Here is a 15,611-nt window from a genome sequence, read left to right on the forward strand (position 1 = left end):
TTGAAGTGGGGATGTCCAGTAGGCAGTTGGACATAACAAACTAGTGAGTGATCTCCTCAAGGAAGAGTGCTGGGCCAAACGTTGTCACCTTATAGTCAGTGTCGATTTACAGAGGGACCATGACTCTGTCCCTGCAGATGACAACAAAGTGCCCTGATAAGGCCCGGTGTACAGCTCATGCCTGTAATCCCAACACTTGGGGACGCCGAGGCAGGTGGATCACTTGAGGTCAGGAGTTTGAGTCCAGCCTGGCCAACATGGTGAAACCCTGTCTCTACTAAAAATACAAAAATTAGCCAGGTGTGGTGGCGCATGCCTGTAATCCCAGCTACTCAGGAGGCTGAGGCAGGAGAATCGCTTGAACCTGGGGGGTGGAGGTTGCAGTGAGCTGAGATCATATCACTGCACTCCAGCCTGGGTGACAGAGAGAGACTCCGTCTCAAAAACAAAACAAACAAACGAACAAACAAAAAAACAACAACAAAAAACCAAGTGCCCTGAGAAAGGGGCACCTTCTGCCAGTTCACATAAAGTTGCCACACTGGCTGCTATCAAGGCTGGAGGATTATGCAGAAGGGCAGCCGAGGTGCTGGGTATTCTTAGTATTAGGGAGCTGGAGGAGGATGTGGAGGCAGTGAGGGCAAGGAGAAGGGGGAGACCCGGACAGGACAGAGTGCAGAGAAGGACAGGGAGAAGGAGGTCTAGGAGAAATGGTGACCAACAATGCCCAGGAAGCCAAAGAAACAAGGGCCTCAGGAAGTCAAGGTGTCAGAGAAGAGTGCAATCCACAGTCAGCCTGCAAGGGGCCACGTCAGAAGTGAGTAGGGCAAAAGGGAAATGGAGACAGTTCTGAGTGCTTAAGATGGGATCTTAGGTGGTAGTACGAACAGGGGAGAGGTTTTTTTTTTAGTGAGAGGGCAGGTAAAAAAAACTCAGAGTATGACATTAATTAAATATGCTAGAAGCAGGGAGGGAGGATTAAGGGGCATGGTCCCTAAAGGATCCAGGTGGATCACTACTGATGGGCCAGAGTCTGCATCTCATAACTTCTACTGATGCTGTGTGCTCTGCACAGAAAGGCATGGCAATTCCCTGAATCCCAGGCTCTTGGAGGCCTCCAGGCTCATCTTCCTTTTGCCTCTTCTCCCCTGTTCACCTCCTGGCTCCTCCTGAATTATGATCTGCTTAAAATAAGAGTTATAGCAGCTAATATGTCCTGAGAGCTTGCTCTGTTCTGGGCATTAACTCCCTGAATTCTCGCACTTTCCTTATGAGGTGGTATTGTCTCCAGGTGAGAAAACTGGCTCTGAAAGCTATCAGAGACAGAAATACGCTCTGAGCTCAGGCAGTCCAACTTAACTCAGGGTTTTTAATAAACCACCTCCATTTGTGTCCTCACTTGTTTCTTTTTTCTCAGTTTGCCCCACCTGGGCTTGGTAACCCAGCTCTAATCTTTAGCTCTGTGGTGAGGCTGCTGCTCCAGGTAATGGTCCCTCCCTCAAATCACTGGACTGCAACTGCCGGAGGGGCGCGTTGTAACGGCCTAGCCCAAGCCTTAGAACACCCCAACCCATCTTCTGAGGAACTTTGAAGTCGACCTGGTGTTATTTCTTCTAGTTCTACAAGCCTCTTCATGTCTGTCTTTTGACAGAACCACATCTAGACGTTCGGCATCCTTTGAGATGGACTTCCTGACTGAGTTATGGATCTAGTATCTGAGACATCTGCAAACTCTATTCTTAATATTTAATTACATGGCCTTGGAGTTAAAACCTTAAATGCCTAGGCCGGGGGAACCATGATAAATGAATTAAATGGGCTGGAGATGAGAAAAACAGGGCAGCAATGTGTTATATGCCAAGTGGCACTGGGTTTGGGGAGACAAACTAGAGCAGAAGAAGTTACGGCAAAGCGGAGAGTCGAGTGTCTAAAGCTGATCTCTGCTACGCAGAATGAGGGAAGCTCTGTGTAATCAGAACTCATTTCCCAAGAGAAACCAGAAAGCTTTACTTTGTGTGTGCATGAAAACGCCTGATTTTTTTTTTTTTTTTTTTTTTTTTTTTTTTTTTTTTTTTTTTGAGACGGAGTCTCACGCTGTTGCCCAGGCTGGAGTGCAGTGGCGCGATCTCGGCTCACTGCAAGCTCCGCCTCCCGGGTTCCCGCCATTCTCCTGCCTCAGCCTCCTGAGTAGCTGGGACTACAGGCGCCCGCCACCGCGCCCGGCTAATTTTTTTTTGTATTTTTAGTAGAGACGGGGTTTCACAGTGGTCTCGATCTCCTGACCTTGTGATCCGCCCGCCTCGGCCTCCCAAAGTGCTGGGATTACAGGCTTGAGCCACCGCGCCCGGCCGAAAACGCCTGATTTTTTAAAGTTGGCAACTATTTCACAATTTCAAAACTTTGTAGGGCCATCCCCGTAAGGCCAAACAAAACATGTCTGCTGGCCAAATCTGGCCTTGAGGCGACACATTCTACTGCTCCTGTGTGTGACATATCCTGCCGTTCCCGTGTTCAGCCAGAGCTGAGGCTCTTCCTAGCAGTTCTTAACGTCCCTCCCAGACATTTCCCTAACAGCTGCCGATCCGGATGTGTCCTGACATTGCCATGTATGCCCAGATTTTCCACAGAGTTCTTCATGCACCTTCATGTGTGGACACTGTAAATAACTCTTCTCATGAAAAGTTAACTAGACCTTGAACTAATTCAGCAGGGCCGCCATCTGGGAGTCCTCAGAAACAGTGAATTGTCAGCACTGTAAACATTTTAAGCTTCGGGGAGGACACTGACTTTTTCTAAACTAATCACCCCTGCCAGTCAAAATGTGCAGCATGGGTTCAAGAACAAGGCGTTCATTTAACAACAATAACAAAAACAGTGAGGATGAAAACCGGACAGCCATCATAATGAAAGGCCTAAAAGCAAACTGTGACTTCCCTAATAAGGCGACGGCCAAAGCTGGCTCCCTGGCGGTCGAGCGCCAATACAATTAATCAGTCTGTTTTCAGTTTTCTCACGACAGCAATATTAACAGTTTGCTTTATTCTGTTTATATGGTGCTGACAGGTCTTCGGCATGTTGGGCCTACTTGCTGGAGATTAATGGCCACTCTCATATTGAGGTAAAAACCAGGCAGGAAGAGAATGCCTTTTACGACTAGATAAGAACTAGATTCTCTTGCTTTTTTTTGTTCCCCATCAACTCCTCCCTCTTTTAATTTCTATCAGGGATATATAAGATTAGTTAAGTCCAGCAAGTTCACCTCAGTGTTTAAACTCCCCCACTTTAGATGTTGTATCCTCAGGTAAAACAAAGGGAGCCTTAGATATTGATTTTGGATAAACTCATTACATATAAAGGTATTGGTGACTAACTTTGTTTTTAAGAAGTCGTATTCAGCCTGGGCAACATGGTGAAACCCCATCTCTACTAAAAATACAAAAATTAGCCAGGTGTGGTGGCGGGTGCCTGTAGTCCCAGCTACTCAGGAGGCTGAGGCAGGAGAATCGCTTGAACCCAGGAGGCAGAAGTTGCAGTGAGCCAAGATCATGCCACTGCACTCCAGCCTGGGCAACAGAGTGAGACTCTGTCTCAAAAAAAAAAAAAAAAAAAAGAAGAGTGGCTGGCCGAGTGTGGTGGCTGACACCTATAATCCCAGCACTTTGGGAGGCTGAGGTGGGCAGATCACCTGAGGTCGGGAATTCAAGACCAGCCTGGCCAATGTGGTGAAACCCCGTCTCTACTAAAAATAAAAAAATTAGCCAGCCGTGGTGGCACATGCCTGTAATCTCAGCTACCCAGGCGGCTGAGGCAGGAGAATTGCTGGAACCTGGGAGGTGGAGGTTGCAGTGAGCCAAGATTGCACCACTGCACTCCAGCCTGGGTGACAAGAGTGAAACTCCGTCTCAAAGAAAAAAAGTGTGGCCTGGCTGCAGGAAGTATGGACACCCCAGCAAAACTCTTGGAAGTTATTTCACTAAATAGTCATATTTCAAAATAAATCATCCCTGGTTGTTTAGTGGCTAGAAAAACAATTTTTAAAAATTATATTTTAAATTTTTTAATAAAAAAGATTTAAAAAAATTCAAGACCAGCCCCCTCAACTTACCTCCTCCCTCAAAAACTGTAAAAGTACTACTTGTTACCGGCACACTTTTCTCTGCCTCAGGTTTGAGAGAAATGGTAACCCTAAATAATATTTTAACAACATGTAAGCATAGGAAATCCAAAATAACAAAATTGAAAATAAAGCAGTGCTTCCTCAGTTTCCATAGGAATCAATGTCTCATTGCTGGCTCGTAGGGAGACACCTCCACCCATTTTATGAAAGCGGTCACATGGAGAAGCATGCACTGTATAAGCAGAAACTACAGGCCTGGGCCCAGCTAGCGTTCCATCCGACTCTCCCTTGCTCACTCCTTTCTTGACATAGCAGCAGGAAAAGAGGATTAATTCTAGTAGAGAGAATAACAGGGGGTGGCTTTTAAGTGCAATATTTTATCAGATATTTTAAAAGTCAAATATAAGAACAGTCTAGGATAAGAAAGTGATATTAATAGCAATAATAGTATTTACTGTGTGCTTACTATGTCCAAGCACTGTTTTAAGCACTTCAGTTGTGTGGACTCATTTAATTCCCACAAGGGAATGCCTTGAGAGCAAAGTAATAATTTTTGCCGGAAGGGCAGGGTATTTGAGAGTAGAACAATATACTGGGTTAGACTTAGGCAGATCTTGAATTCTATACTTCTATTTTAAATAATTTATCTAACGCAAAGGTTGGATTGAAGAGGGAAGAAATGTTAGGCTAGTTAGAAGGACACTGCAATAGCCTTGAGATTCTCAACCAGGGTAGTGTATTAGAAGTAAACCGGAGAGGAAAGATTTGAGAGTTATCTCAGAAACAGAACCATCTAAAATTTTTTGGACTGATTTGATGGCTCCTTCATTCATTTGCTTATTCACTCAACAACTATTTTTCAGTGTTTTGGATGGGTCAGACATTATGCTAAGTGAAAAATAAGAAGGTAAGAAAAAGAAGACCCTGAAGATGATTCCCTCCCCAAAATTGGGCTACTAGCCATTACTCAGTGGTCTAAAGTGACGCTTAATATACATCCATCCCTCCCTCCATCTAGCCATTCAGTACTTACTGAACACCTACCTTGTGCCAGGCATTGCATTATATAATGGTTATGAACAAGTCCAGGAAAGAAAAATATAGGGAAAAGGGAGAATGAAGGGGAAAAATGCTGTCTTCATTCTCATAGCTTTGGGAGTGCCTTGTTTCTAGAACTCCCATCTTTTTCCTGGTGGTCTGGCCATAAGGCACAGTACATGGTGGTAAACCACCAGACTGCTGGAATTGAGTAGAGATTCTTAGTCATCCAAATGAGGAGAGGACCTTCTATTTAATTTCTAAATGTGTGCCTTGATTTGGCATATTTTAAGCAGAGCAAAACATTATACCACAAAGGTATCTAACATGATTCCCATGTACAGATTTTAATATTGTCTAGAAATACAGGCACAAGAAAAATAAGCTCTGAGCAAAGCCAAAAGGTACTGAAAATAATAGAACATACTTTGAACATTAAAAATCTTGTATCTGGTTTGGTTGGTAAATTAGTTTGAGACATATAATTCTACCGCCTTCCAAGGAAAGCCTTGATCTTTTAAAATTAAGATATGCCTAGACTTTATAAGAATAAATCCTGACCACTTTCTGTGCTTTCTGAAAAACAACTAGGTAATAGAATGACTACCACTGAGAAGTATTTTGCTTTATGGCAGCTGTCTTTTCATTATTATTTTATGAGAGCTAGTCTAGATATTATATATCCTTCACTATCTACATTTAGTTCTTTTTAGATGCCTGGGGTTATGTCAGTTTCTTTGGATCTAACTGGATCTCAAAACTCCATCACTTCAATACTTTCCAAAGGTTCTTAGGCAGGTAGGCTTACCTCCAAAAACATTAACATGACTAATGCATGCGGCTGGTCATTTCTATTAAAACAAAAAAATTAAAAGGTATTTTTAGAGACTTATGAACGCCATCAACAATTATTTCAAGTATAAGCTAGTTTGTATACGCCAAGGGTGAGACTTTAAATGCCTATAAAATCTGTCTGTAAAAAAGGAATTTTATGAGAGCAGGCACATTTTAGTTTCAACTTTAAGGATCTGAGCCTGCTTTGGACTTGGTGTTCTATGAACTATGAGCTAACTAAGTTACGGGAAAGCAGCCTGCACCCATGGTAAGATGAAAAGGCAGAATCCTGGGCCTGTGCATTTTAATTATAGCTCTACTGCCTGCATCATTGACCAAGTTTGGGTATTTGTTTCTGCACAGAAAATAAGATTTGAGGCCCACACAGTGGCTCACGCCTGTAATCCCAACACTTTGGGAGGCTGAGGCAGGAGGATCGCTTGAGTTCAGGATTTTAAGACCAGCTTGGGCAACAGAATGAGTCTCTGTCTATATTCTTTAAAAAAAAAAAAAATAATAAATATATAAAATAAAATAAAATTTGAATAACCATTTACTTATTTCCCATTGAAAATGCTTTTTAGTTATGAACTATTTTAAACATGCTTATTTTTTGCTGATGAGAAACAGGAATTGAAATTGGAAAAAGTATAAAATACTACATAAGTGACCAATATAGATACTTCCATGATTATTATCTCAAATTAACATATTGGTAAGAGAAGCCTTCACCGTCCTGGGCAGTCGATCCATGGGTGAAAGCCTTCAGTAACGGTGAATGTTATTTTCATTTTGCTTGGCTTAACCAAATGGGGACCTTGGAGTAAAAAAAGTAAAAAGATGAGCCCAGAGAGAGGCTGGCAGTGGAGAGGCGGAGGGAGAGCCACAGAATTAGAGGCGGTCTGTGCTGGAAAGGCCCTTTGGAGATCATCTCACCACCCTCCATGGGCGGGAAAGAAAAACAAACGGGAGCCGTCTGAGATTTATGACTCTTACCTGCGGCGGAGATCCTCTGCCACCGCTGCCCGGCAGCTGAACAAATAGGCTCGGAGCGACTTCAGCCGCTGCCGCAGCCGCAGCACGGCGGCCAGCGGCTCTGCGTGGTGGTACAGCATGGCGTTCTCCTGCTGGATGTCGATGAGCGGCTCCTCGTACACGTACTCCAGAAACTCCTTGGCCTGCTTCGACACCTATAAAACAAGCGTTGTCAGTCAGTCCTGGAGAAGCACCTGGCTCTCCACACTTGCTCAAACTAGGAACCATAGCTGATATATCAAAGGAACACCATTATTTTCTGAATACAGACAAATGAAAAAGTCTGTAGTAGAATTAAATGTAAATTTTGACTTCTCTCTCTTCCAGACATTCAACTGTAAGCTAGGAAGGAATTTATTAATTCTGCATCTTGACTGCAGTGGTGATTATACGAACCTACATATGTGATAGAAGGGCACAGTATGGTGCCATTACACTGACCCATTAGACCAATGTCAATTTGCTGTTTTTGTTTTTGATATTGTACCTCAGTTGCCTAAGATGTAGCCAAGGGAGGAAACTATGTGAAAGGTACACAGAACCTCTCTGAATTGTCTATGCAATTTCCTGTGAATCCACGATTATTTCAAAATAAAAAAGGAATTAATTAAGAAGACTGTCTTAATATAAATCCAGATTTTTTTAAATGACATAAATTTATATGTGCATATATATGTATGAATATTCCATAAGACTTTTAAAAAGTAGCCACTTAAAAAATAGGCAAATCAAGGCCGGGTGTTGTGGTTCATGCCTGTAATCACAGCACTTTGGGAGGCTGAGGCAGGCAGATCACTTGAGGTCAGGAGTTCGAGACCAGCCTGGCCAACATGGTGAAACCCCGTCTCTACTAAAAATACAGAAATCAGCCAGGCATGGTGGCACATGGCTGTAATCCCAGCTACTTGGGAGGTTGAGGTGGGAGAATTGCTTGAACTCGGAAGGCGGGGGTTGCAGTGTGCCAAGATCATGCCACTGCACTCTAGCCTTCCAACAGAGCGAGACTCCGTCTAAAAAACAAACAAACAAAAAAGAGTAAATCATGTACATATTACAACATTCAAGAGGGATAAAAGGATATTATTTGCAGAATAATCTGACTGACTAGCAAACAAGCTCAAATATCCTGCTTCAGTGACCAGAAAGGAGTTGCTCTTATTACAACTTTGAACTTGGGCTACCTCCAGCCAATATATCCATCCAATTCTGTATCCACCTCGAGTGGTAATCCATGGTGATCCACAAGACTATGAAAGTTCATTTTATAATGTCATTGTCATCAGTAGAAATAAATAGTACATGGAAACACAATGTCTCAGATATACAGAGGGAGTGGCTTAAATAATGTATAACGTGAGGGTAATTTTTCAGAATCTGTACATATCAATCACTGATAGTGAGATGTAGATTGGCTACAAATACATAGAAAGTTGGCTCAGTTTCTATTTATGGAAAGTAAAACCTCTCTAAAAAGTTCCCATTAAAATCTCTCTAGGAGCAAGGTTAGAATTCAACATTAAAATAAAAAACTTTGCTTATTAAAAAGAAAATAAAAAATCTACTATGTTTCATATGCTAGGCTAGAAGTACATTAATAAAGATATATAGGATACAGTTCCTACCCTCAAGTGGCTCACTGTTTAGTATGAGACAAATATTTAAAACAAAACCGCATGTAACATGCAGCATGTAGCATGTAGCCTGTCATCTGCTACAAAAGAGGTATGGATGGGGCCCACTGGTAGCTTAGAGGAGGGAGAAATCAACACTCCTGGTGGGGAGAGGGTTGGCAAAGCAGGTGGCACTGGATCTGAGTGTAGAAGATAAACAGATATTCACTTGCTGAACAAATGCGGGACAGAAGAGAGTACAACAGGCAGAAACAAACATAACAACCCCTCTGTATGTATATGTGATAATTAAATATATGGCTATTATATGTTGATTATAAATTTCTTGTACATAAACATAGAATTCAATATGACCATTTTCTTATATTGCAAAGCTTATATCAAAGTTTTTGTTCTTTATAGGAATGCAAAAAAATACATCATTTAAAAAATAAACGTCTAATTTTTTTCCTTATAAGCAATTATTTTTGAGGTACCTGTTGTGTTGTGTGATCCTATAGCATCCTGCAGAGTTAGAGTTACAGAATTAGAGAAGTTTACAGTCTCTGAAAATCCAGGCCACAAAGAGGCAACTAGAATTAGCCAAAATCTTCAACTATCTAACCAGATTGGAAATAACAGTTATTCCTCACTTTTATTTTTGAGGCATATATGAATAGACACAGGTACATGCCAGATACCATAGCAGGCATTAGGCATCCAGTGGAGAATAAAACAAGCATGGCCCTGTCTTTAGGTATAAGAGCCCACAGTTCGGTGGGAAAGAAAGAATTGGGTTTAAATATTTTATTTATCATGATTAAATATTTGCGATATTTAAATATCTTAAAATGAGGAAAAGACTGATGGTGTTTTGGGAAATGAAGTACAACCCACTTGAAACTGTTGCTAAAAAATGATGTATTGTACAATTCAATTAGTCTTCCTGGCTCTATTGAGCAGTGTTTATATGGAGTCAGGGCCCTGCTGAATTAGGTTAACAATGCTACCTTTTAGTAGGTGAACAGAGCGACAGAGGGCACTGGCCAGTCTCCCAGGCCTTAAAAGGCTTCTCTCTTCAGGTGGTACTTAAGCCCAAAAGGAAGAAAAAAATCTTTTACAGAGAAAGTAAAAGCAGTGAGACAAATGGAACAGCAGCCACTGACATCAGTATTCATAAACTGAAATTACAAAAAACAAAAACAGAGCTCTTTTCAACCATGTCGGAGGCGCTGCCTTCACCAGTTGTTACTAGTAGCAGGCATACGGTGCACATCGCTACCGCTGCTGCCTGAGTACGTGAACAAATCCCCACCACGTTCAGCCATTTTTGGCAGCAAGGCTGAGCGCATGAGCTCATTTTTGAGAATCAGCCACTAACAATCGGTGAGGGAATTTTTGAGAGAACTCAAAATCTGGCATGGGATACTATTTTTGCAAAATAGAGCATTGTATCCCCACTGATTTCCTAAGTTCTAAATGACCCTCTATGCTGGCATGAGGATTGCACTCTCAAACTCAACTCGAATTAAAAAAGAAAATGTTAAAAAAAAGTTACTCAGGAACAAAAGCCAAAGATATTCTTAGGTGATAAAGTTTATGTGAGAAAAAGTATTTTGTTAATATAAATATTACATGAATTATATGTGAACACTGACTATGTTCCAACTAAGAGCTAAGAGCTACTGTCCTACTTCTTGCCAACCAAACTATGAAAAACCTAAAAAGCCTGCTGCCAATTCTGATGTAAAGAAAAATTCAGCTCATAGTCAGGTGCACATGAATGAGCTCAAAACTCTATTTTAAAAAATGAATGGTTTGGACTGGCACTCTTTTCCACGATACCACTCCATTCACATTAGTATTAGTATTGACCTATTAGTATTTTACCAAATAATATTTAATATTTATTAATGATATTCATTCTATTCATATGAATGAATTTCTTTCCATAGCTTTTGTAGCTTATAAACAGAATAGTTTGAGCTATAAGAACTCAACACTGTAACGGTGATTATGCCGCAGTTTATGAACTGATTATTTCTTCGCAACCCTGCAGACTACATGATTCAAGAGAAATGAGAGAGAGGAATCCAAGAGGAAACAGGCCTCCTGCCCTACCTCACATTCAGGAGGAGTTGAAGAAAATGCCAAAATCACATTATGATTAGCTACAAACTAATAATTACCATTTACACATATACATTTATAAGTAAACACATATGTCATTTGACTTGAACATTATTAAGTATCACCAGTGTAGATTCAAACACAATACAACTTTTGTTACGTTGGTGACAGCCACCTCTTAAAAACAAAGTTCTTGAATGTTGTTCAGGTTTGCGTAATCCTGAGGGAGAGTGTTCTGGTATGCTCCCCCACAAAAATAGCCCCTGGTGATAACGCAATGGGGCAAAGGGAATGTTTAACCATAGATAGCAATTTGGAGATGACATGGTATTATGGTGGTGGTATATAAAGGAGGAAAACGTATCAGAATGAAACATGAATAAGAAGGACTCATAGAATAACAGACTAGTAAAGATAATCTAATTCAATTTTCCTCAATTTGCGTTCCAAGGAACACTAGTCCCACAAAAAAGTCGTTCTGAGGTCCAATAAGATGTATGCCACACACCACTTTCTTTCCTTGGAGATTCAAAGCACAGCATGTTTGCATATTAAAACTGAGACATCTCGTACCGAAGAAAACCTGCTTAACCCAGCCACTTCTCAAAGCTATTTGACTATAGACAGGGCAGCTGTTCAGTGCTGCACAGGATGCATGGGCGGTGGGAGTGTGAGAGATAAGATCCAGCCTGGACCCCCACTCACCAGCCAGAAGAAAGGGTATCTTTCTCTACCTCGCTGCATCCTCTTGCTAAGCTATGAGTTTGCTGAGCTGTGTTCTGAAGGCGCCCTTTTCCAATTCCCGTAAAGCTGGCCTAGCTGTGGCCCTCCTTTTTGTGTAACACCTACTAACACGAAAGAATCTGGTGATGCTCCATGGAATACACTTTGAGAAACACTGAACTAATCCATTGCCTGTATTTAGCAGAAGAGAAAATTGAGTACAAAGAGCGTAAGTAACTTATTTGTGGTCATGTCATGGTAGAATTAGAGCCAGAACTCAGATCCCTGGATACTCTGCTCTGTGCTTTTTAGCATTGTTTACATTCACAATTCTTCTTATTATTATTTATTTTATTTTATTTATTTATTTATTTTTTTGAGACAGAGTCTCGCTCTGTCACCCAGGCTGGAGTGCAGTGGCCGGATCTCAGCTCACTGCAAGCTCCGCCTCCTGGGTTCATGCCATTCTCCTGCCTCAGCCTCCCGAGTAGCTGGGACTACAGGTGCCCGCCACCTCACCCAGCTAGTTTTTTGTATTTTTTAGTAGAGACGGGGTTTCACCGTGTTAGCCAGGATGGTCTCGATCTCCTGACCTCGCGATCCGCCCATCTCGGCCTCCCAAAGTCCTTACAGGCTTGAGCCACCGCGCCCGGCCCACAATTCTTATTTTTTTAATCATGTTACCATACTCTATCAGCTTATCACTCCATAAAACAGTTTTCCTGCCCCTTCTCCATCTTACAGCAAGTAGGCGACAAAAGATGACTAACCTATAATGTGATTAAGCAGGACACTGACACGTAGGATCCCATTTGATTTTAACTTTAAAATAAAACTGAAGTTCAGTAACATTTCATTTATATAAAAGTTACTTGTTTGTGCAATTTATTTTATTTTATTTTAGAGACAAGGTTTTGCTCTGTTGCCCAGGCTGGCTGGAATGCAGTGGCATGGTCAAAGTTCACTGTAACTTCAAACTTCTGGGCTCAAGGGATCCTCCCATCTCAGCCTCTGGAGTAGTTAGGTAGGACTACAGGTGCATGCCACCATGCCTGGCTAATTTTTAAATTTTTTGTAGAGATGGCGTCTTGCTATGCTGCCCGAGCTGGTCTTGAACCCCTGGTCTCAAGCAAATTCTTCTGCTTCAGCCTCCAAAAGCACTAGGATTACAGGCATGAGCCACTGCGCCCAGTCTATTTGTGTATTTTTTTTACTGTCTTTCTCGTTTCACTGGAATAAGAGCATCCATGAGGGCAGAAACTATGTCCCCAGTGCCTAGAACAGTGAGCACAATAAATATCCAATAAATACTTGTTGAACAAATGAATGAATAATTTACAATGCTCGGGCCATAACTTTGAAGCACACACTCTTGCTTTAGACATAATTCCTAGAGCTTGGTTATTTGTTTCTAAGTTCATAACATATTAAAATGCAATGAACTTAGAGTCAATAAAGAAGAAAAGATAGCTAGAGGCAGCACGGAGACAACAGAAGTGACCGCTGACATCCTGGCACCAAGAGAAGAGAGGCAACTACAGGAAGCTACAAGGTGAAAACAAAGAGCATACAACCCTGATTGAGGGCAACTTGGCACTATCCATCAAACTGACGAATGTACATACCTACATCTAGGAAGTTATCTACAGACAGTTTTGTTCATCAGTGAAAAAAAATTATATTCAATATTATGTAGAAAGTTATTCATTGAATTACTGTCTATAATAGCAAAAGATGGGAAAAATCTAAATGTCCATTAAAAAAAAGAACTTGTTAGACAAATTAGTGTGTGTGTGTAGGATTCATGATGAAATAATTTAAAAAGTGCAAGGAAGAGTTTTATTATCTAAATGGAAAGCTCTCTAAGCACAGGGTGTATACTATATTGTCATTTTTGTTTGAAAAAATACATGTATATAAAATATCTCTGGAAGGATACATGAGAAAGGAGTGTTTTGGTTGCCTCTGAGAAGAATGGGGTGAGTAAAAAGGAGATTATTTATATATGTACACATGCCCCCTTTTACTTTTTGAACCTTGAACTTACTGAAAGTATACTATATTCAAAAAAGAAGAATGAATAAGGCTGGGCGCAGTGGCTCATGCCTGTAATCCTAGCACTTTGGGAGGCCAAGGCGGGTGGATCACGAGGTCAGGAGATCGAGGCCATCCTGGCTAACATGGTGAAACCCTGTCTCTACTAAAAATACAAAAAAAAAAAAAAAATTAGCCGGGTGTAGGTGGTGCCATGCCTATAGTCCCAGCTACTCGGGAGGCTGAGGCAGGAGAATGGCATGAACCCAGGAGGCAGAGCTCGCAGTGAGCCGAGATCATGCCACTGCACTCCAGCCTGGGAGACAGAGCGAGACTCCAGCCCCTCCTTCCCCAAAAAAGAAGAATGAATAAAATATAGCAGTGCAAGGCATTTAGGGGAAAAACAGCCTCACTTACCACATTAAACCCTCAAGTTATCTATCACAGGACAGAACAATCATTTACATTAATAATTCTGGTCCAGGCACAGTGGCTCACACCTATAATCCCAACACTTTGGGAGGCCAAGGTAGGAGGATTGCTTTAGGTCAGGAGTTTGAGACCAGCCTGGGCAACACAGCGAGACCTTGTCTCCACCAAAAACTAATTCAGAAATTAGCCAGGTGTGGTGGCATGCGCCTGTAGTCCCAACTACTCAGGAGGCTGGAGTGGGAGGAATGCTTGAGCACCAGAGTTCAAGGCTGCAGTGAGCTACAATCATGCCACCTGCACTCCAGCCTGGGTAACAGAGCAAGACCCTGTCTCTAAAAAAAAAAAAAATTATGATTCCAAGGCATTAAAAAAGTTAATTTTTAATATATATATTTTTAAATAGAATATGACAGTTAAAATTTATAAAATTATAAAAGTAATATAATCCCATTACTGAAAATTTGGAGAATAAAGATCAACAGAGAAAAAATATATCTATAATGTTACCACAATAAAATAACCACTTATTGCTTTGGTAAAACATTTCCTTCCTGTATTTATTCCCATCTCTATCATAAAAATTCATAGCCAAAATCATAATAAAATCAATTCTAACGGTAACGCTTCTTAGTCCTGTTAAAATAGTCACTGTGGGCTAATGGAGGAGGAATTAGGAAACCTTCAGTTTAATTACAATTTGTTCTCAGAATCTCCAAATGACTCTGATCAAGAGGTTTTTCCCATCAGTGAGCTTTTCCTCAGCTCCGCAAGGGCAGTAGGGCTTGCTTTGAATACCTCTCAAGATATAGAGATAGGAAATGGTTTATGTAACATGGAAAACCCCTAGCTAAATGGAATGTGAATATTCAAGCTAGGATACAAACAATTTTTTTTAAAAACAAAACTAAGGGAAACTATTTGGAAGAGTTGGGGTTGTTTGATTTCCTTCCCATCTCTTTGCGACGCTTGATATTTTTGATTAGGGGGACAGGGAAAGTTATCTTCAAAGAGATTTTATTAGAAAATGGCTATAGAAATTGAGGATAGGGTTTAGCTGCTTCCTAATCTTGGAGCTTAATTCAATCTTCAGTATAACACCAGAAAATAGACGAAATACTGCTTTAAAAATAATTAGGATTATTAATATTCCAGAGGGCAGGCCAAGAAATGCTTCAGATGACAGATTTCATTCTGTTCAGCAAAACCATTTTTTTACTCTTTTAAATGGATATTCAAGCCAGTCACATACTTGCTATTAAGGATAGCAGGCAGATCTAACAGAACAATGTCTGGTCTTGAAAACTGATAGGTCTGAATTGATCCTCACAATTAGGAGAATTAAGTTAAATCCTGATATCTGAGCAAAGACAGACAGACACTGGACTAAATGGAATACAGTTACTTAATGCCAGTAAGAGATGATCCAGATAAAATCCACCAGTTCCCTTTTTGCTTTAAAACCTTCCTTGGTCCACTAAGAACTTGGGAAGGAGTGGTCTGACAAAGGAGATTTTCCTCATGTGCAACATGGAAAAAGCGAGTGTACCTAATATCTTCAATTACCTACCTATCCTCTCAAAATCAAATCTAATTACTTGAATGACCACCACAACAAAACATCCTGCTTTACAGAGAGATTTTGAGTGTCAATGATGGCT

General features: G+C 41.0%; 1 protein-coding gene across 9 annotated transcripts in view; it reads right to left on the reverse strand.

Moving 5' to 3' along the window:
• PLEKHM3 (pleckstrin homology domain containing M3) overlaps positions 1 to 15,611 on the reverse strand; it is a 208,203-nt gene that overhangs the window by 101,175 nt on the left and 91,417 nt on the right. For all 9 annotated transcript variants that reach the window (XM_045367599.3, XM_045367601.3, XM_045367602.3 and 6 more), the window contains one exon: positions 6,986 to 7,179. In XM_045367599.3, coding sequence (XP_045223534.1) covers positions 6,986 to 7,179 — 194 coding nt within the window. The remainder of the gene's footprint in view (positions 1 to 6,985; positions 7,180 to 15,611) is intronic.

The sequence above is a fragment of the Macaca fascicularis genome, chromosome 12, assembly GCF_037993035.2.
Source record: "Macaca fascicularis isolate 582-1 chromosome 12, T2T-MFA8v1.1".
Lineage (NCBI taxonomy): Eukaryota > Metazoa > Chordata > Mammalia > Primates > Cercopithecidae > Macaca > Macaca fascicularis.